The sequence below is a fragment of the Rattus norvegicus genome, chromosome 3 (genome assembly GCF_021556685.1).
Source record: "Rattus norvegicus strain SHRSP/BbbUtx chromosome 3, alternate assembly SHRSP_T2T, whole genome shotgun sequence".
NCBI classification, from domain to species: Eukaryota; Metazoa; Chordata; class Mammalia; order Rodentia; family Muridae; genus Rattus; species Rattus norvegicus.
This window is the reverse complement of record NC_141536.1, coordinates 82949823-82973918: the sequence shown is the minus strand read 5'-3', so window position 1 is coordinate 82973918 and position 24096 is coordinate 82949823. Positions and strand designations below refer to the sequence as shown.

The window sequence follows — 24096 nt, the reverse complement described above, 5'->3', positions numbered from 1 at the left end:
ATCCAGTTTTATCTTGGTAAAAGCTTGGAAAGCAGTCTTCAGGTTGAACTATATCTGCATACTCCTAAAATACAGTTTATGTTTGAATTCCTTCTGAATGCCTAAAATTAGCATTATAATTTCTGAGACCCTCTATTGTATCCAGAATTAATCTAATTGTAGATATTTTATTTTTAAAGGTAAAATCTTTTATTGTCTTTTATTTTTTTATATTTTTGACTCATTATTGCTTCTTACAGTGACTATTAAAAATTCCTTTGAAATAATTACAAAACAATTTCAGATTAAGAACTTATTCTTAATTGAACTCGATAGGATATTTGTGAAAATATCAATATAATAAAGCTACTGAAAAATCAATTACACTTTTATTTCATTAGCTTGCACCTGTAATCTGTAGGTATCCACACTCATCTTTTCATAAGACTTAGAATATGATATCATACTCTTCAAAATTAATGCAGTATTTTTTAAAGATTTTTCAGTATTATAAACTCGTCCATATTCTTGGAAGTACTCTTTAATAGATAAATAACGTTAAAATATTACATCTTTCTTAGAACATGGGACACCTTTAAGATTACTCTAAGCTGATCCCAAGAATGTAAAGAAAGGTATCCGACCAACATCGATGCAGGGAAGGTACCCCAACTCCCTGTTTTCACTGAAGCAGAGTTAAGGAACTGTGATGTACTATGACTTCAGAACCTCTAGCAGAGGTCTACATAGTAGCCGGCATCTCCATGCTCCTGTCACCTAGGCTGTCCCAGAGCAAATGACATAGTGTAAAACCTCCTGATAGCCCCCTGAAAGAATAAATAAGTATGTCGCTTTTCCTTTCTTGGGAGATTTTCTAAGATCTTCTCTGGGCCTTTCTATCATCCTGTCAGTGACGACAGTCTCTTATTCTTCCTTGACATTAGGGCTCCAATGATGTTCTTCTTCAGTTCTTAGCGGTGAGCTTCTTAGAGTCCTATTACTCCCACACAGGTTGTTTCTGATTTAATGTGCTGTCCCTTGTTAGTGCTCTCCTACCTCAAGAACCAATCGTGCTCCACATGGTCGCAGGCTCCTCTCTCCTAATAAAGCTTATTACCAAAAAGGTAATTTTGCATCATCTTCTCCTGAGCTAACCACCTTGGCACACTTTTTTCTATCTAGAAATCATTAAACTGAAATTGAGAGTAGCAGGGAAGAGGCATGGTCTCCAGTAAGGCTCCTGTAATGTGAAAATCTGTATGTGTCATGTGATATTTGAGATCACCAAGAAGCTGACTCAGGAAGTAGCAGAGAATGTCACCTAGAAAGTGTATTAATGTCAAGTGTTCTCCAGAACCCATTTTCTAACTCTAATTTGGAGAGGGAAAAACATCAAGCAGATGTTAAGGGCACTATATCCTTGAGAACAGTTAGAAGGTGAGCCATTTCCAACAAATGTATCTGTTGGTTATCTTCAATACAAAACAAACACGGAAATAAAACAGAAAGTAAACAACAGCAACAAAACAACGTGTATTGGAAAACATAATCTGGAAGCTGGTCTATGGAGAGATTAGAAAGGATCTTGCCAATCAAGAATTTTTGCTGATTTCTTAAATTCCCTAGGCAGCTTCCTCTGGAGCACTGTGTCTGATTCCTAGATGTGACCTTGCTGTGATGATGTATTTTTTCCGTGGGAATCTCACCAGACAGGACTCAATGCTCTATTCTGCTCTTCCTGAAACTCTCTAGATTGTGAACTCGTTATTTCAGTGGAGCTTTCTGGGCCTATTTCCGTCTACATTTTGAGTGTCTGCTTAAATGTTGCCACCTATCCACTGCTCTGTTTATCTGTTACTAGTTATTTATTCTTTTTATTTTTACTTGTTATGTACTTAATAAATCCATCCATGGAAACCAAAAGCACAGCTATTCTCTAAACCAAACAGAACCACCACCTCCAAATAAGTTACTCACTTATAAGAGTTCTTTAGCATTGAGTTGCTGATTGCATAATTAAATGTTGAGCAGCTGTGACAGGTTCTGATTTGGTACTGTTCTTCCAAAATGAGAAACCTTGGTAAGAAATCAACACTGTGGATAAAAATGCACTTCCCCATTGGTAAGACTGCAGACTGAAAACAAAGCTGCTATGGGGTATATAAAGGTTGCCATTAATTTATTCAGAGTGCCTTGTTTGTAAGAATAGGGAGTGTTTCTTTCACAAGCAAGTGCAGAGCAACTTGATGTGTTTAGATTCAAATTAAGTGAGGTTCCTTTTGCAACAGTCCACTCACACAGAGAAGGCTTTGAAACTTGAGTTAGCTGCTTGAAGACTTATGGAGAGCAAACTTGTATTACCCCACCCTCTCTTCTTTTTTTGTAACACTTAATTTTTAAAACTAGAAATAACAATACTACCTGAAAATCCATTCCAACATTTACCTTGAAGGAATTGTACACGTTACATTAATATACAATTTTTATAATTATTGCATTACCAAAAAACACTGTACGTTCCCAGTATTAAAAAGTATTTGTTTAAAGTTTTATAGAGCTAAGTCCAAAGAGTGTATTTCACAAAGTATATAATAATACTTTGTTTATACTTTAATACAATAAGTGGGGTCTTAGTATCATTCAGGCTTTGACTTCATCTATATTTCTGTCCACCTTTCCTTTTGTTCTTCATCTATATTTCTCATAGAGAACTATACAAGGTGCAAAGCAAGCAGATGTACTTGAAAATCTGTTGCTAGATTTCATGATGTTTTTGCTGTTTCTTAAATGGGTGACCAAGGTCTGGATAAATAAGGAGATTAAGCAATTGTCACAATAATCTTTTCGTATTTCTCTGTTTCTTATTGTCTTGTCTTGTTTTGTTTTGTCTTGTTATATGCACAGGTAGGCAAGTGATGGGTAGATAAGTTTCCATCATGATAACAAACCCATAATTGAATTAAGTGAATGTGAGAGAACGTTTTCTATGTCAGAAGTCATAAATCAGATTGGGTTCCAACTTCTCCACTGAGACTAGACTCTCAAAAGAAAAAAATACCTTATAAAATAGTCCATCAAATACAAATAAAATAAACATACTATTTCTGGCAGTCAAATAAAGTCAGAATTGGTGGTATTTGCAAGGGTAAAATGCTGAATTCCCTATCATATGTTATAAACAAAATACTAATGACCAGGAAAAATAAATTATTGGAATAAATATGAAAAATAAGTTTTTTTTTTTTTTACAATCTGACATTCTCCGGGGTTTGCCTTATTCATTTTGTGTAGAGGACATATGGATTTTTAGTACACATAATAAATTTTGCCAAATGATTTATTAATACTGAAAACTTTTGTCAAAATAGCTTTGGTCATTGTCTCTCTGTCAGAAAAATATCTATCTCCTCTTTTTACTTTTTTCTGAGAAAAAGAAAAGTGAACAGTTGCTTTACTACTGCTGAACAATTGCTGTAAAATTGAACTATAGAATCTGAAATATAGTTTGTATGTATTCCTCAATGGTAAGAAAGATTGAAGTCTCAGAAATTTTGGCAGCTTTTCCTAAGAAATAATATGGTATGAATTGGCATACGTTGTGAGAATGCTTCATTCATTATCTATATTTAGGTCCTGATTGACAGTATGCTATATTAATTTTAGAAAGTGTCTTTTGTCTCTCACACTGCCAGATGTATCTCGGTCTTTATCTTGGTAGAATATAGAAAAACAACAGTGTCACAGCTGCTTCAAGCTCCAACAGAGAGCACAAAGCAATCCTGATTTTATCTCATTAAAGTAATAGAAATAGAAGGTATCTCAGGTTTTGGAAGGAAACCTTTTAGACTTTTTAAAATTTTTCTGCAAGAGTATTCACTGTGCAGAAATCATATTCTAATCAAATAATGAGATGCATATAATGTGAGAAGCAGGTCAACTACTTTTCAGAGAGTGCACATTCTCATACTGTATTTTAAAAGAAACAATTGGTTTCCTACAGAAAAATTACTCATACCCTAGGCATTCCTATGTTACGTCAGTGATATTGAATTAGAGAATTAACTTCGAGTTCTTGTTGAAATGGTTACAAGAAACAAGTAGTAACTAAACATAATATTTAAAAATTGTGATACTTAAGAGTACGTGTTTGCAGACATTTATCTAAGGTTTTCATTCATTTAAATACCATTAAGGTTATTTTGAAAGAAGACAGACTGGGGAGTTGGTTTTGACGCTGTTGTTTGTTTGTTTGTTTGTTTGTTTGTTTTTTCCTACTTTGGTTAATGTGCACCTTGGAAAGGTTGTGTACTCTAAAGTCATTATCTAACATGTCTCTAATATTTCTTTAGGTCCTGTGATTAAAATGCTTTATTACTTTTCACTGTACAGAGTACTAACACTTCTTTTGTCCTTTCCTGGTATGACTTTATTCATATTATCCTAGCCTAAGTATCTTAAATATTATGCAGATTTTTGATTCTCTGACTTTAAGGATGAAATTTATCATGGAGTAGCAGTATTTTTCTTCTTTACTAGTCTCTGTTTCCAGATAGAGTGACCTTTATAAAGTATGATAAATAAAGATAGTTGATTCCAGAATATTTAGGAGATGAAAGTTATTGAAGTTATGATAGATTCTATGTGTTTGAAATACCCAAATTCTTCCAATGTTTTATCAAGGTATGTACATTACATCTGAGATGTTGGTCATAGTCAAAAATGAAGTTTGATTCACAATAAATAATAATTTTTTTTCAGAAATGTCTGTGAAAATATGACCCCCCCAACACACCTACACATACATACACGCACGCACGTGCACACACACACACACACACACACACACAATTTTACATGTTATCATGTAACTTGTTTGGAGCAAGAATATGTAAGTGATCATATAGAATTTTTCTCATCAAGAAAATCAAGGTATTTCTCTAGCACACCAAGTCATTAGTGAACCAGTGTGCATAATATTAACTGGAAGAGCTTTTGAGTCAACTTCAGTTTCGTTTAAAATAAGTAATTCTTACAGCTGCAATAAGAACTGCTTGTACAATATTTAATTTGATATATAACTCAATTTAATTAATTTAAACCTTCCATACGTGTATTTTATTTCTGAAATGTGTTGTTTCAATCTATTGTAGTATTCTGGTCGCAGGTATCTCATAGTTTTGATTTTCTACTCACTGATTTTGGTTTGTCTGTTCGTCTATTGTTTGTTTTATTTGGTTATTTTATATTCCATTGCATTTAGGACAATTTGTCTAACTGTTTAGCCATGACAAATAGTATATGGTTTGAACATTTTTGGGTACCCTTATAATAATCATAAGCTTAACATGAGAGAGTCAAGAGGCAGAAGTTTGTAAACAAAAACTAGGAACAGAATTAAGAAAAGAAGGCACCACCCATTTCTTCACTCATTAATATCCCCCTTCTTTGTCCCAGATCTAGTTAATATTTAAAATGTATATGTTTGTGTATGAGTGTACGTTTCTGTTAGAATGCTATGCAACCACACACCATGCTATATATGTGAATGACAGTCCATATATGCTTGCCCTTTGCCTATGTCTACTGAACAGTAACAGAAAATGTAAATTAGGTTTGTGATAAAGGGAAGAAGGGATACAGGAGAAAATAGCCAAAGGGTGTGTGGCCAAAAAAACGAAACAGGACTTTTGTGTCTTTGCATCCATTTCTTAACTCTTCCTCCTATTTTTTTTAATCTACACTGTTAGAAATGACTGGTTTTTCAAACCCGGTGATCACGAAACCTGGTGTGAGGTCTAGACTGTAGAATTACATGCAAGTGTTCAAGCTGCTCATCCACTGGGAGATGCATTTCCCTCAATTTAGTCATTCGTTATCTCCTGGGTTTGATGGCAAGGACAGATTTCAAGGTCAGTGAGAAGTGTGTGTGGGGGAGTTGTGTGTGTTTGTGTGTGTCTGTCTCTCTGTCTCTCTGTCTGTCTCTCTGTCTATATATTGTACCACAGATAGAAAGATAAAGTTCATACACAAAGTATGTGAAAATATTGAGAGAATGCAAGCATTCACAACCAGTGGATTCTTTTTCTTTTTGAAAGCAATTTTCTGTCCTCTTAGCTAAGATTGCCACAGCTCCTTTAAAGAAAGTCCTGGTAAGTCATCATGTATTTCATCAGGCTTGTTTTCTGTTCATATGTGCCCATTATTTCACAATACTCCATTGTTTTTGCTTCTTAAACTCCTGGGAGTCTGTTTTCTGAAGAAGAAAGTTCTCTCCACCTGAAGCATGGCAGAAATCATGAATTCAGTAAGTTTCTATAACATTTTAATATTTTGCAATTTAGAGTGCCTAGGACACTATCATTTACCTATAAACATTAGTGCTAGTGCTTAGTAATACAGTGAGAAAAATCCTTGGAAATGATGCAAGGGCAGGAACTAGGCCTTGCTATTTGTGGACTCACATCAGCCAAGTGACCATTTAGCTCCTTTCTGCTCTGTGATAATTTTCAATGAATTGAACTAAATTTGCTAACACTCAGAACTCCAAATTCCTTTTCAACTGTGAGCAATTAAGAATGACTCGTCTTTTGTGGTACTATTTCAGCTGGTCTGCAGAGTTTTCTTTAGAAGAAAGAAAATATATCATACTGGTATTTTCTCCTTCCCTGAATTACATTTAGTTTGCAAATTGTTAACTTTCCATCCAAAAGGTTACAAGGGTCCCTCCTAGTAGGTAAGGCAAGAATATCTTAGTATCTTTGAATGTTGATGTGTAATAAGCAAATAAAACAGCAGAGACATGTAGGAAATAATGCTGTGATTAGAGGTTACTGTAGTGTTTGTTATCTTTCTTAGAAAACAAGGAATCTAATTACCTCCAGGTTTCTCACATTTGAGCCAGATTACAAATGAGCTATGTCCAGGTACAGAAAAACCAACAATATTTTATTTATAATCTTATTTTAAGCTTTTGAACTACAAATTCTGATTCTAGAGGTTTTTTTTTTCTTTTTCTTTTTAAAAGTCATGGGTTTTATAGATGCTCATATGTAAATTAATCTGCTGTTTGCTTACTTCTTTTTCTTTCTCCACAGAATGTCCTCCTCATAAATACAGAACAGGTTATTACATGAAAAATATAAGATCTTGCATTTTCCTCATTCTTTCTTAAAAATCTATTTCTAATATTGCATTCCCCATTGAACTACTTCATAAGGGCATGAAGGAAAAAGAAAATAATGAAAAAAATATAGAGAGAAAGAGACAAAATAGACTGGATCTCACCACTAGAATTCACCATAAAAATCTCAAAGTGTAACAGAATTCTTACAAAATTTCCTAGACCAGTTCTTTGGGGAGTTGAGATCTATGAAAAATATGGCAATCGGGGAGGGGAGGGAGGAGGTGTGGGAAAATAGTAAGTGCAGCAAAAACAGGTTCTGAGGAATACACATAATTTTGTCTGCTTTAGATCACAATAGAATTTTTAATAAATAAATTTCTTTTCTTTTTGTTTTTTTTTGTAAAGACACTTTTTTTGAAACAGTAGATTTAGCCCAGTCATTTGTGTCATTTTTTAATAAACTGTCTTTTTTGATTGTTTGTTTTCTGTAACTGTAAATGTTTTATATCTGAGTCTCTTGTACATTGTCTTTAGAGTTCATTCGGATCAATAACGGTTCATGCACTGAACTGTGTATTGAATTTATTGTGTTTACTGTTGTTGTGTGGTTGAAGGGAGATTTGTAAGAGTTATAATGGTTTAGGTGCTCATGCTCAATCGCAGGCATGGGCAGGTGGCTTTCCATGGGCGTGTCCCCAGTGATCTCATCATCCACGTTAATGATTTCAACAGTCCTCGTTGGAGCATGGTGATTTTGCCGATGGTGCTGTTTCCTCATCTTATAGAAAATGACCAGCATCACGGCAGCCATGAGAGTGATGGCCACAAAACACCCAATAATGATTTTTGTTGTTTTCATTACTTCATCAATTCCTGGGATTCCGCTGTTAATGTCAGTTACTGGGATGGTGAATGTTTTCTCTGTCGACCTTGTGCTCTGTGGCGTAAGAGATGTGGTTACATTGGTGGTCTCCCAATCGATCACTGGAGTGGGGCCCACATTGTTATCTGTGGTCCGTGCCTCATCCTGAGAAGGTTCCATAGTCTCTACTGTTACAGTTGAAAAGTACGAGAATGGAGTAGTGGTTGCCGCAGTAACATTCAAGGTGGCAGAAGCAGTGGTGTTGCCAACAGAATTACTCACCATACATGTGTACATGCCTGTGTCTTGCACAGTTACATTTGTGAAATTTAAAGTACCGTCGCTGAGCACAGCTATCCGCACTTTGTATGCCCCGTGGGTCATGACAGTTCCATTTGGAGTAATCCAAGATACGGAAGTCAGGGACGTAGACGCCCGACATTTCAGCTCAGCGGCCATGCCTTCAGTGACATTGAGGTCTGCAGGGGGCTCCACAATTACTGGAGCATAGCATGTAAAGTAATTCTGGTCCAGCTCTCCGATGTACCTCCCTTTCAGGTTGGGGGGAGTGTTACACCTGGCACAACAAGCCGTGTTGGAGGGGGCCATGTCTCTTATCCACCAGCTGAGCCACAGGATGTCACAGTTACAATTCCATGGGTTGTGGTGAAGGTGTATCCTCTCTAGATGATGCAAGGGTGTGAAGAGGTCATGAGGCAGTAATGTTAGATTGTTGTGTGCCAAGTTTATCTCCACTAGTGACTGAAGGTTATCAAAGGCATTCCGTTCAATCACTTGAATCTGAGACTGTATCATCCACAGTTTTTGAAGGTGCATCAACCCCTGAAAAGAGCCAGGCCTGATTGCAGACAAATGGTTCCCAGAAAGATCTAGCTCATCTAGTTTGATGAGCGGCGTGAGGTTAGGGATTTCCCGGAGGTTGCACATGGCAAGGTTCAAATACCTCAAGTTGGACAGACCTTCAAAGGCACCTTCTGAGATGTATGAAAGCCTTTTCAATTCCCCTAAGTCTAGGCGGCGCAAAGAAGGGATTCTGTTAAAAGCATAGGAAGGGATGCTTTCAATAGGGTTGTTCCGCAACCACAGCTCCTTCAGTTTAGACAAATATACAAAAGCTCCATTTGGGATGGTGGTAAGACGATTGTCAAAGAGTTCCAGAGTGTTGAGGTTCGCCAGACCATTGAAGGCCCCGATTTCAATGGTTCGAATATGGTTCCTGCTCAACTGGAGGATTTCCAAGTGCCTCAAATGCTTGAAGCTGTTCACTTTAATGATCTGGATTTGGTTCTCATGGAGGTTCAGCAGCCTCGTGTTGGTGGAGATGCCATCAGGAACCTCACGAAGGTTTTTCCGAACACAAATCACCTTGCTGAACTGGTTGCTACAAGAGCACACTGAAGGGCAGGTTTGAGCCCGAACCAGACCAGCCACCACAAGAAGTTGAAGAGCCAACAGCACCACAAGCAGGGGGTCAAATAGGGCCCTGTTAAACCTAGGACCTATCATTATCTGCTGTGGATGTAAGGTCATCTTGTTCAACATTCATAATTTATCTGGTGTTGGTCCTTCTGGAGTTTAAACAGTCTGAAAAACAATGGAAACAAAAAGAGTTATTACTTCATTAAATGTCTTCCTAGAGTATTGTTATTTATATATGTATGAGCTTAGGCCATTGTTGGTAAAAATTAACAGAAAAAACATGTGTGTTAGCCTTAATGGTAAACAAATTTAGTAGCTGTCTGTAGATTGCCAATACATTGCAGAGAAATTTACAGAGAAAGATTTCAGTAGTCCAAACTAGCAATCATTCACCACCTGCATACAATCAGGTGTTTAGTCATAGACAAATCGAACATTAAGGAAGAGGTCACTGGTGTAGTGCTTATCAATTGCTAACTTTGCAGATGCCAAATGCACCAAGGTATATGTGATGGACTTTATCTTTTGCTCCATGTCCATCTCAGATGAGATATATAAATAGCATTCAGGAACTAAACCCAGCCAACCAAAACCAAAACCTCCAATCAAAATTATTAAGAAGGGACACATCCATGAAATACATCCAATATGGCAGGTATCATGGGCTACATAATTATTAAACAATGCTATTCAGGAATACGTAATTAATTTTTGGTAACTAGTAAAGATAAATTGCATGATACCCTGTTAAAATTATTATTATTATTAATTATTATTATTATTGATTATTTTATTAAATTGGTTACATCTAGCCATGAACCAAAAACAGAAATGTTAAACTTGTTATCAGGTATACAATTGGACATGATGTATCCCAATGTCACTGCTAAGTAACATTTCAAACTCTGACAAGGGCACTAGTCTCTCCCCTTTGAAGAATAAGATTCATAGGAAAAAGAATATCATGCAAGAAGTCATATGGTTAACGTATGCAATCAGTACTCAGAGCCGTCAGACTCTCCTGAATGTGGTGAGGAACAGAGATCAGCACATCCTATGTTTCACAATTAATGTATTTAAAATGTCTTCCCCTGAGAGTAGCCTTCGATGGGAGTAAAAAACAACTTAATTCATGCTTTCTGTGAGAGTGGACTAATTTGGTTGTATGTATGAGCATGAGCTTCCATAGAGATTCACATATGTACGTTATTATAATGTAGCCTACTGATTCTCATTAATGTCTATTGCAGGGGGGTTGCGGGGGAGTCACCTGTTAAGTTCCTTGGATAATTGTAAAGTTTGATAACAGAAAAAAATGTGCAACAGTATTGTTACCTTGTGTCCTCATTATTATGGATTCTTATTCATTTGGGGAAATAAAATAATTTATTTCTTGCATTATTTCCAAGCAGCAATGTCTAAGGATATTTCATCAACCCAACTGGCTGATTATAAATCATATCTGTAAGTAATATATTCAAAAACTCTCCTCTTAACCTGTTGTTTCTACTAATCTTTTAGAAAGAAAGGAGGGTGGGAGTAAGAATTTCAATGAATTCCAATTAAAAGTAGACAAACTTAGCCTATATTAGGTACAACATTGGTCAAGTTACTTATACTTCCTATAGTTCAGCGTCCTTTTCTCACTGGTAAAATGGAAATGGTAGCACTTCTCAAGGAATATTCAGGCAATCTAGTTAATGCAGATAAAGAACTTAAAAAAACTACTTTCCATATTGTATAAGCTGAGTAAATATTAGACATTGTTATTATTATCATTGTTTCTAATCCTGTTGTGTCTCAGCAAGAACACTTGATGTGTACTAGACATAAAAAGATGAAGAGTGAAACCCACATCCCTAAGGAAATGTGAACTCAAATGGTGAGACATCAGGGGAATAGATGAGTAAAATAACTCATGTTTATTAGTATGAGACAATATATTGGCACCAGATCCTATTGCCAGAGTAGCACACTGCTGAAAAAATGGATGGGGGAGTGGGGCATTTAAAGAAGGTCACATTTCCTAGGTTCTGTATCTGTTTGATGGATAAAAGAAAGAGGGGTACTTGGGGTAAAAGGATTAACATGAGCTAAGACAAATGGTAGATGAAAAGAGCCAGTATATCCAGATCACACTATCTTTCTCCTGCTGCAGAAGACTGAAAGAGACAGTGTACATATACATATATTTTTTTTCCTCAGAGAAGAGAGAGGCCCCATGTGACACCCTCTTATGTGCCTATTGCAAACATAACTGACATAGTCGGGCAAGTTGCAAGTGGAGATAATAACGAGTGATATTTTCATATATAAGGTGGTACATTCTAATATAATTATTGTACCTGTCTTGATACTTTGATGTTCAGGATCTTTGCTGATCACAGAGAGATTACTGCTTCCATGACCTTGACATTTCTGGAATAAGACAGAACCCTTATGACTACGACCCTATTGCCTTACTCACCTCAAGATCTAGTAACAAATAGCAGAGGGAAACCCTTTGATATAGTCTGCAAAAAGGATTAAATTATCCACTTCTGAACCACACATGCATTTTTGTCTCACCCTATCTATGTGCTCACGGAGTCCAGCTATTCCCAGATTGACTCTGTTGCCTTCTCCTTTAGCAACCATGACTACAATCCCCTTTCATTCAAATATAAAAGAAATCATGTGATAATTCTCTAGCTTTTTGGTTTAGTGCAATGATCATCAGATCCATTTATTTTCAAGAAAATAATATACTTTTGTTATGGTTTAATGGCTGTTTAAATATTTCCCGGTTAGTGTTACCATAAGAATTAGCTGACATGATCAGGAATATACAAAAAAAAAAAGGGCATATGAACATTGATGGTAGTTTTAGGTTATATAATTCTCTTGTTCCTCTTTACCATGGTTGAATTGTAGTTTCTTGTTCTGGTTCCCTTCAAGGTCATTGTATTATTGCAATTAATGAGGTTTCTGATGAATCAATCATAAGTAATGATTCATGAATTATACTTGGTTCAAATCTAATTTATAACATATAGCAAATATTTGGGACCTTGCATTGAATCAAATAAACTACTATTAATAAAAGGTTTTCTACTTTAAAATCTAAATTATGTTATTTTTGCATCAAAAGCCCAGATTCAGCATCTCTTTTATAAGATGATTTTATCAGAACAAAGGAAATCAATTTAAATCAATGCACTATCCATTACAATGCCATTCCACAGCATTTACTTACAAATGGTTTGTGTGGCAGTTGGAATAAACCTACCATACCTTTAGGTATGTCCTGGAGGATACCTTGATTTCATCAATAGGTCTTTCTTCTCTCCTTATGCATCCCATGCATTGATAAACTAGTGTATGCATAAGTGTGGGTAAGGGAGAAATAAGTTTAAACTCAGTCAGATAGTGTTGACACAGGCTGACCATAGACATTAGAATAAATTTGGAAAAGAGGAAATAAATAGATGAATTGAGTTAATTAAAAAATCCCACTATGCACATGCATCTTTAAGGATTCTCAGTAATCATAGAGCACCGGAACTTCTACTTGCCCACCTGAAATATTAATAATGAGAATCTCAAATACATTTTCTTCATCTCTGCACCTCTCTCTCCCCCCACCCTCTCTCTCTCTCTCTCTTTCTCTCTCTCACACACACACACACACACACACACACACACACACACACACCACACCATTCTGTAAATTAAGTTTTTTCTTTTCATTTTTTGCATTTTTTTAAATTTACATTTCAAATGTTAGTCCCCTCTCTGGGTTTCCCCTCTGGAAACCCCTATCTCATTGCCCCTCCCCCTGCTTCTGTGAGGCTGCTCCCCTACTTACCCACTCACCCACTCACCCACTCCATCCCGCCTCCCCACCCTGGCATTCCCCTTCACTGGGCATCAAGCCTTCATAGAAGAACCAAGGGCCTCTCCTCCCATTGATGCCCGACAAGGCCATCCTCTGCAACTTATTCTGCAGGAGCCATAGACCGCTCCACTTTGGTTTGTTGGTTTAGTCCCTAGGAGCACTGGGGGGGTCTAGTTGTTTGATATTGTTGTTCTTCCTATGGTGTTGCAAACCCCTTCAGCTCCTTCAGTCCTTTCTCGATCTCCTCCACTGGGGAGCCTGTTCTCAGTCCAATGGTTGGCTGCAAGCATCCACCTTGTCCAAATTCTGTTTCCCAAATATGCTGGTATATGGCAACTCCACATAGCACAATTAGTCAAACAGGAGCCACACCTTTAAAGCAAACTGACATTTCTTTTTCAAAGAAGTAATCAATTGCTCATAACTCCTAAGATAGGGGTGAGACTTGTATATATCTCTCCCATCCATGCTGAAATTTTGTCTGACCTGGGATTATGCAGGCATATTGTATGCTGTTAAAACCACTGTGAGTTTAACTTTGTAACTGCTCTTTTGTCACAGGGAAACACTATTTCATGATAAACTTGAACATAAATATGGGAAACTCTGTTTCCATACTTCTTACACTTACTACCTTTCTGGTTCTCTTTCGTGATAATCTCTGAGCATTGGGAAAAGGTCATTTAGATGCAGATGTTTCATTTAGGGATGAATATTTCATAGTCCCTTATTCTCTGAACGTTAATATGTGGTAGGTTGCTAATTGGTGTCTACTAAATGGAGTTTCTCTCAACCTCAATTCCAGATGGATCAGAGACCTCAATAAACACTACGCCTTGAGACTAATAGAGAAAAATTGAGGATTATGATTGAATTTATACCATGTGAAAGGATTTTCTGAATTGGATCTTGATAGTTCAGTAATTAAGATCAGTAGTTGCCAGATGGGATGCCTATACTTCCTTGTCAAATTGACAACATCTAGCATTAACTAATAACCTAAGTCAAGTGATAGGGTGCACCTAGGAGGGATCTTTCTTAGTTAAGTCTTTTGAATTGGGAAGATCCACCTTTAATCTGTATCTTTTGAGATAGAAAAATGCATCTTTAATCTAGGCCATACCTTCTACTGACAGCCTAAATAAAAGAAATATAACAAAGAAGCATTTGAGCTTTGCCTACTTGCCTTTCTTCTTATTGGTAAGTCTACTTCTTCATTGACATTAAAACCTACTTCTTTAATATTCTAGTACATACTAAAGGCCAGCTTGGATATACAGCCTCATGGACTGAGTAATTGATGGATTCTTGTACTTTCTGTTGGTATAGAGAGCCATTGCAGCACTAGATGGTCCTTGGCCTGTAAGCCATTCCAATAAACATGTTCTTTTCTTTAAATTCTATTCCACTGAAATCTCTGAATACTTTATGGGACTGTGAGGAATTAAAATATTTCTTTACAGCAAAACAGATCATCATTTGAGTGAAGAGACCATACACCATAGAAAAATATTTACTACTTATACTTCTAAAATAATACTTGTGTCAGGAATATACAAGATGGGACTGGAGAAATGGCTTAGCATTTAAGAGCACTGACTGTCCTTCCAATGGATCTGGGTTCAACTCCTAACACTCTCATTGCAGCTCACAACTGTGCCTTGATACAAGATTTTAGATCCTCATACCTTAATAAAGGCATGCATGCAGGTAAAAGATCAACGCACATAAAATAAATTAAATTTTGAAAAGAATATATAAGGTATGCAGAAAACTGAGCACATTCACACACACACACACACACACACACACACATACACACTTAGAAATTGGGCCAAGACACATTTGTGTAGTTTGGTGTTCTTGTATGACTCTTAACAGTGGGAGCAGAAACTGTTTCTGAGCCTGTTTCTGTGCCTTTGGGACCCTTTTCCTTACTGGGTTACCTGTCTAGCTTTAGTAGAAGAGGAAATGCCTGGTCTTACTGCAACTTGATATGCCCTAGCTGGTTGACATTCATGAGGCCAGTCATTTTCTAAAGAGGAAGAGAGGTGGCACGAATGTGAAAGAGGGGTCTGGGAGGTACTGGACAGATTGAAGCGAGGGGAAACTGTGAAAAATGTAAAATAAATAAAACTAATGTAAAAGTCAATAAAATAAAACTAAAATTAGGACAAGAAACTAAAGGGAGAGTTCTTAGAAAAGAAATGCAAATGAGTGAGAAATGTATTTTTTTCATATTCAAGTCTTTTGCCATCAAGGAAATACAAATGATAACTACTTTGAGCCTTTTGAGACTTCAACTTACCTATTCAGAATGGATAAGATGAAAAATATAAAAGTTTGCAGATATTTACATGACTGTGGAGGAAAGGGCATGCTCATTCATTGTTTATGGGAATACAAATTGGTAAAACCACTATGGAAATTAGTGTGGAGGATCACAAAAAGATAGAAAAGCATCCTGCACAGGAAATAGTTAAACTACATTCGCCTAAGTACACAAAATCATCCATATATTCTTACAGAGCAACTTGTTCATTCATGTTCATTGCTGAAGTAGCTACAATAGCTATGAATGGAAACAATTTGGATATCTATCAACTGAAGATTGCATAATAAAATATGATAAATTTATAAATTGAATATTAAAGTAAAATTATGAAATTTATTGTTTAGTGGATGGTTCTGAAATCCAGTTACCTTATGTGAGAAAATCTGACTCAGAAAGAAAAATGGTCCTTATCTATTTCTATTTGGATGCTAGCTTTGTATCTTTAGGTATTTATGTTTCATTTGGAATACCTGTCTATATCAGGAAATTATTAAGATTCTATGAATAGGATACTTTCAAGGGAGTAGAGATACAATGAAAGGATACAATAGAGAAAGAGGAAAAATAAAATGAGTGATTAATTAAGGTGGGGAATGGGAGAGCAGGATTAACCATAATAATGGGTAACTTGCTCTGTAGCTTCCTGAAAAACTCATGGAAACCTTTCTTCTGTAGAAGATTCATATAATATCTAAACCCACATTTAAAAATAAATTAAATATATTTACTATTATATAGGTGTAAAACACCCCTACTAGACACTCTCATACCAGGAATGGATTATTTTGCTTTCGTATTTTGCCAATAGAATCCCCTCGATCACAAAACATTACAAACTGCTATCATTTTTTTTATTATGACCTAGAACTTGGTAATAAAACCATATTGGTTGATGAAACCTCCTCATAAAATTATGTCATAAAATTTGGAGAAATCAATATGGTATTGAAGTAGAAGCTTCATTCCTACTGGGTAGCTCTCAAGGATAGAAGGTGCTGTTCATCTTATTAAATGAGAAAAGTTGTTGTGGTTTGCCCTGGAGTTATCTGTATTTTGATGCTAATTCCACTGCCCCAAGGACAGCTGCCTAGTCACTACTCATGAATCAGGTGACTTCACCAGAACCTTCTCCCCATTGAATTTGTAAAATACAGGTGAGGGGCAGGTACAGGATAGAAGGAGGCCTATCATTGGAGGAGAAGGAAGGATGGGCGGGAGAGAAGTTTGAAGGGAGAGGAGGAGACTGGAACAGAAAGGAAGAGACAGGAGGGAGAGAGAAGGGGAGAAGCTGTGGCAAAACAATGGAGGCTGACTAAAGATCTCACTCTGTGTATTTACAGGTTGTTATCAATGTTCTAGGGGATGGTTGGTACTAGGCTTTGTATGTTTAAGTGGGCAATTATAGCTTATCTATTGGATCTAAGATTATTGTGTTGTGTGTTCTTTTATGTGACAGTTTGAGTGTAGGAAAGTGTGCGGCAGCAGGAGACACTGGGCCGCCGAGGAGTGGGGATGTGTTTCTGCCAAGATATCTAGCAGATATATTGGGGCACCGGGGTGCTGGACCTAACGAGGTAAAAGACAACAATACATTTTTTATTTTTATATTTTTACAACAACAAAAAGTAGTCAACAATTTCAAACAGCCGTGAAAGCCATGAGCTACAATAACCCTAACAAATTATGCCCAGAGGTACAATAGTGATATAAATGTTACTGGAATCACCGACCTACCCAAGAAGGGACTTAGATGTGATATTTTTGCTATGGCCAGAAACTTATAGCTAGATAATTCACAGGCTAGGGAGAATCTGCTTCTATTAGTTTGCTATATGCATAGGCTATTTATTGAGCCAACAGCTAATGACTTATCAGTATAGCCACATATATTGTATCTTTCAACCCTTATTCATTGTCTTCAAAGCAGTTCATTCCTTTTCTGGGACTATCCTTTCAGCAAATGATTCATTAGTAGTATTTTTGGTGGTTAGTTGATTGGTTGAGAAAGTCTCATGTATTCCAGAATGATTTAAAATTCTCTATGTACTAATCCTTAACTATTTAGAGTACCTAGAACTTCTGATCTTTCTGCCTTTACTTCCGCACTTCTGACATTACAGGTAAGCACTAGTATTCCAGGTTTATGAGATACTGGTAACAGAACCCCGGGCTTCCTGCTTGCTAGCAAAACAGTCTTCTCAGTATTATCCCTAGTATAGATGTGTAAACATTTTCCTGGAATCTTTCCACAAGGATTTGTACTCTGAGATTTATAAAGTCTTTTACAATAACGTGTTATGGCCATCCCCTTACATTATTATGTCCTAAAGGCAACCAAGTTACCACTGAAAAATTTTCCTCAATCTACTTTCCCAATTTGAATGAAGTAAGACTACATCTTTACAGCTATACTCATTAACATTGTCAAATATTTTTGAGATGATCTTCACTTTTATCATAGTAAGGAATGAATTCAGCTGTTTTAATTTCTTGAGACAGAGTTGCTTTAAGAATATTTTTGTCATGTGAAAATTAGGCTTTTTTTATATTGTAATTGAACATCAACCAAAATGCAATATACCTACAGGGTTTTTGTACAACATTTTCTAATTCTTTCCTTTTTTGAGGAGAATTAAATTCAATAGAACTGACCCCTCAAAAAATTACTGTATTATCTGCCTTTAGAGGAGGATGGTGCTGTGTTTACAGGTGAATAGATTTCTTTTTAAGTTAGGTCTACGTGAGTTTTCTGCAAATGGACACATAGAAAACATTTTAAGCACTCCAATCTACCACTATAGCAGCCATGGGCTTCACATCCTTCACATCAACCAACAGTCATAACCATGCTGCAGTCCAATTGACTATAGACATGGACATTTGATTTTAGTATACTTGTCACATATTTCAAAATATTACTCCCTATCTTCAGCCTAAACATTTATTCATCAAAAAAATATTTCTAGCTTGCACAGCACACATATAACACTTGGCAGGCCAATGTGTAGGCTATATATTGTTAGCTTCTTAAGTAAACATAGACATGTTGATATCTGCTGTTAAAAATTAGTTAATTCTTGGCATTGGACAAAAGTTAGCTGGTTAAATACAAGGAATTGGCAGCTGAGAAGATATAAAATCTTTTTCCTCTCATAAATAACAAAATGGGGTGAGATTGGATTTATAAATGGATATCTAGTTCTATATTATGTTTCTGGAATAATTTGAGAGAATAAGATATCTGGAGTTGCAGAAATTTTGTTCAAAAGAAAAAGACCTGACAGTGAAGTTGATAGAGCAAAAAAAAGTAAAACATAAAGTGCAAAGAACTTCTTTGAAGTTGTGATGAACAAGTCTACTAAATGACATAGTAATGGTTCTTTCTGTGTACACTTTTAATACTATCAAACCACTTATCCTTGAATGTATAACGTTTTTTTGTTTGTTTACTTCTTTTGTTTTGTTTTCAGGTTATAAGCAACTAAACATATTTTGATATAGCCTATCAATATCTATCTATCTATCTATCTATCTATCTATCTATCTATCTATTATCTATCTCTACCATCTATCCATCTTCTCTGTATATCTGTCTCCGTCTTTCTCTTTCTTTCTCTCTGTCTCTCTGTCTGTCTCACTTGCAATCATCTCATCAAATTAATACCATAGAAAAAAACAAAGGTAGTTGAAAATTCTAATTTCCTACAACATTTGACATACTGAATTCTTCTCATTATATTAACCACAGTTACCCTGGTTTAACTATAAGAAACTAACTAAAGTTTATTCCCACCATGACAAAAAGATTTTCTGCTGAAAAATTATTTGTCAACATCTTTCCATATTTAAAAATGCTAGAGGGCTGGAGATATAGCTAAGCCGTTAAAGGCTAGGCTTACAACCAAAAATATAAAAATGCTAGAAAAGAAAAAGGCACAAATTAAGTCACAGAATTACCAAAGGGAGCTCACCTTTTCAATTCAAATTTGTTTTAGCAGTATTTTCTAATGTAGACTACACGCCATTTTTAAATCAATCTTTACAAGCATACTGATCTGTCTCTCTTTGAGAAGGGGTACAAATACATGGAGCATTTTAAGGAATATTTTATAGACAAATATGCCCAAGACCAGCCTTAGGTAAGTGTAATGAAAACAGTACAGGTTTTAAATGGCTGCAACTCAGGGACTTGACACATGAAGTCAACAGACAGCTGTTTTTGAAGCACAATGACTAAAAATTCTTCTAAGATGATGTTTAGATGTGAGAAAGTATGTTTTATGAGAAATAATCTGCTTCTACATTTGAATTTTTAAGAAGCCCTGTTTATAACTTTATAATATATGATGAGTGATTAGATGTGACATTAGGATATAATTAAATGAGGAAGCACTGAATATAGATAGAATGTTATAGAAGGAGGAAAAGGAGGAGGAGGAAGAGGAGGAGGAGGAAGAGGAAGAGGAGGAGGAGGAGGAGGAGGAGGAGGAGGAGGAGGAGGAGGAGGGGGATAGCAACCAATTTAATGTTATGCTCTGGAGAATAAAGCAAGGGTTATTTAACCAAGTACCCCTGTTGCAGAAGAGTTAAATTTGGACGTGTAACTTGGTCCACTGGGGTTTGCTGCACATCTGACATAATTGTTCAGATTTATTTCAATGAAAATATTTGAGACAAAAAACCTTGAGAACTTTAAGCATGAAAGGAGACTGTGACAGCATTGTTTTCAAATGTTTCTGACTTTGTGGAGAAGGCACAAAGACAGGGGAAAGAAGGGGACCAGTTTATGGAAAAAGGTGACTTCAATAATACGTACACCACACATTACTCTAAAATTGCATGGAGCTGATATTCAGTTTGATTGCCTGACAACAGAGTTCCGAAGTTGGAAATTAACCCAGCCTAGTTAACATCTCAAAGAACAGGAAATATAAATTGCACAGAGGCAGGACTGAGATGGTATAGAAATTATCATCCTGAAGTCATACACGAATCATCTCTGCTGCTCAAATCTACAGGGTGAATTGTGTGAAAGGAGAAGTAAGCATGCAAGTAATAACGGCCTCAGTTATTTTACAACCTAGAAACGTATTTAAGTGTATGGCGGAGAATTTCTAGTTTCTCACAGCAGTATTGAGTGGAATAAAAGCCAGATTTGGAGTGAAATGACTTCTGTTGGAGGGTTAGTTTACTGCTATTATTCAGTTGATCTTTACTAAAAGGGCCTTTTGTGAGCTGTATTTTCATAAGTAGGCATGGTAAAGTAGGCACAGTGAAGACTGCATGAACTAAATAGCATAGCATGCACGGAAACCTGCCTCTGTCCCTCTATCAATGCTAGTAACATATACCATGTAGTTCAAGGCAAAAATGTACTTTTCGTTGATTTGTCTTCTTTTCCTGTATTCACACCATGCCAGACACTGCTCTCCTAGCAGTACACCTAAACATAGTCAAGTATTTCCCTTCTTATGCATGACATTTTCATTTTTAACTTGGACACCCCTAAAGTATCTTATCAGGTTCTCCCTTTTCACAATTGGCTGGTCGTATCTAATCCTCCATGAAACATGTTTAGTGCATTTTAAATATATAAATATGTTTTTGTCATCCCTTCCTTGAAATTCTTATTTTCTCTTATATTCTTGTAAACTGATGCAAAATATGTTTCTAATTCATTCTTTGCTCTTTTCATTTTATTGTAATCTTCTTTATTTCTTCAACTTCATGGACCTTTCTTAATTTTCTAAATGTTTCAACTTGATGTAATTTTTCCCTTTAGAGTAGGATTCCTAACTTGCAATATGTCACATTTTATTTGATCATTGAGAGTAACATCAAGAAGTTTTTACCTACTCAGAATGTCATGGTAAGTTACTATGCCTAGTCACTCCCCGTAAAATTTTAAAATATTTCAATTTCATCAAAGTGTCAGTATTAACTATTTTCTTCGATACACGCATGATTCTCTTACTGCCTATTGAGTCTTGATGCAAGGTTAATTATCAAAATAGAGATGTACTCACATAGTAGTAGTTCCCTGAAAGTATACTGTTCATGTATTAAAGCATGCATCCATGATGAATGCAGAGTGTAGACAGTTAAGACTGTAGGCCCACTGTTCCTGGAGCCTATTGATGGACCCTCAGCCCCTGGTACATTCCCATTACTATAGCAAGAATTTCATCCATTTCTGAGTTGATCTTTTTCTGGCTTGTAGTTACTGTCATATGAACCTTGATACACTAAAGAGCTGGAACAACTTAGCAAATTGAAGATCATCTCACTGCCTCTTTGCTCATGCATGCTTTGTGGATGGAGAAAGTAGAGAAGATTTTCCGCTTTTTCCTTTTTCCTTTATTGTTATCCTTGGCAGCCCTGTTTGATGTTTGACCAAACAATGCCCTCTGCTGTTTGTGCCTAAAATAACATGGCTGTCTCAAAATTGCTACTTTCAGGAAGGAGATTCTTTCCATGATTTGCTTCGCAAGACTTCTCTCTACATTTCGGGACTGGATAATAATGTTCACTATTTGGTTCTAGCTACTGTTTTTTTTTCCTTTCCTTTCCTTTTTCTTCCACACTCAGTTTTTTTTTAAAGCAGAGGATAAGAAATCATATAGTCCGTAAAGGCAAATGACCTTTAAAGGGCATGGCCTCTTAATCAATGCAAAATGTGCTTCATAGAAACATTAGGATCATTTTTCTTAAAATCCATGAAAGAAAATTTCTGTGAGCTATTGTCACAATCCAAAGCAGCATATTACAATAGATGAGCAGGCTAAGGAGACAGTCACAGCTCAAACTTTATATTAGCTAGAAAAAGTTAACCTCATCTACATCTAAAAATACACACACAATCAGTATCCTCTTGGCAAAGCTAAACATAAAATTAATTTGGTATTGGTTTCCCTGTTTGCTTCCCTTCTTATGATGCAAAGAAAATCAAGATAGCTGGTATGAACCTTCTGTCTGGGTATGAATCCTTTAGATCATATCCACTTTTTGAGATTGATTATTTATGAAAATATAAAATATATATGACTTAGTTGTTTCACAAATTAGGTGGTAGGATTAGAGTTGTTCAGTACTATGTTTGTATTTTTATAACAACTATTTGTTTAGCAAAATGCTTAGTCAAAGCAGGGAGTTGGATCTCAAAGTCTCAAAGCCCAAATTCTTCTCTGTATTTGATTCTTCTGGTTATGCAATCAGAATTCTCCAGCTGTTAGAAATCTGCATCGCATATCGCGAGCACCATCCTTTGTGTGAATGCTATAACATCTGTGACCCGAAGGCCACATCTTCCTCTTCTCTTTTTCTTCAGGTTCACACTACACCAAATGATCAGTGCCTGTTTCTCCTTATCTCAAAGTTATTTTCTTTTCATATTTTCCCAAAGTAATTGTTCACAGTCATAGCTTTTGCTTCAAGTAACTGAAATTATTATCAGATGAGAAACTAGGCAACAAGTGTACAAATAAATATACCTGACAATAAATTACTTGGTCCTTTACTGAATGCACCCACTAGATGCCAGTAGCAATCCCAGAAGTGAAAACTACAATGTCTTCCAGTATTCCAGACAGCCCCCTGTAGGTCCAAATCATCCCTGATAAACAATGCCTTAGCATGGTGTGTGAGGTGTTCACTCCAAGGTGCTGTATATCATTGTTGTCCCCATCCTGTTTACTAAGGTTCTTACTACAGTAATAGTGGCATTCAATTCAATTTAGATCCTCCTACATTTCCTCTTTAGATATTTTTCTTCTTTTGGCTTTGAATTCCTCACTCAGATTATTCATTTAGATTATGTCCAGCCAGAACCTATTTACCATAACCAACTCTCTTCTATCTCATGATTTTTACTAATTCATCTTCCCCTAGTGGTCAGTAAAGCCAAGATTAAAACTTACGAAATTTATTTATAAGATCAATGTTTGTCTAGGTGCCCATCCCATTTATTTATTCACAAGAATAGACTGGATTCCATCTAGCTACTTAATAAATAGTTGTTACATTGAATTATTGATTATATAACAGATTTGATTCTAAGTTAGGAACCATGTAGATAAAGCTGTCTTGTAATAATCGATACCTAAAGGCTATTAATAAAACTCGGGTGAACCAAGATGTCTTAAGTTATTTCTGTTATCCGTAAAATTAGTGAAAGATGGACTGGATGATTATTTCTTATAACTTCCACAAAAGAAGCATAAAACGTGAGTGAATTAAGAATGTAAACAGTGAATCCGCTAGCAAGTATTTAAGTAGGACATTGAAAGCAATGAAGATGAACTATAGCCTAAATCCCCTACACAGACTGCCAGACATTGGTGCACATTCAGTGCATATGTATTGACTGCGTGAAAAAGAAAGAGATGGCCTCAAAGAAAAGTTGTTTGTTATCAATTTTCAATTGCTCCAACAACTAAGCAAACACAACTGAAAAACAAATTTAAAACTCAGAGATCTATGTG

At 36.0% G+C, this 24096-nt stretch overlaps 1 protein-coding gene across 12 annotated transcripts in view; it reads right to left on the bottom strand.

Annotated features, from left to right (window-relative positions):
• Positions 1-5040: 5040 nt before the first annotated feature.
• The window catches only part of Lrrc4c (leucine rich repeat containing 4C), a 1368573-nt gene continuing 1349517 nt past the window's right edge, over positions 5041-24096 (bottom strand). For 7 of the 12 annotated variants that reach the window (XM_087651928.1, XM_087651926.1, XM_087651927.1 and 4 more), the window contains one exon: positions 6904-9569. In XM_087651928.1, the coding sequence (XP_087508054.1) occupies positions 7605-9527 (1923 nt within the window). In that variant the 5' untranslated portion in view covers positions 9528-9569 and the 3' untranslated portion in view covers positions 6904-7604. 12 annotated transcript variants of the gene reach the window in all.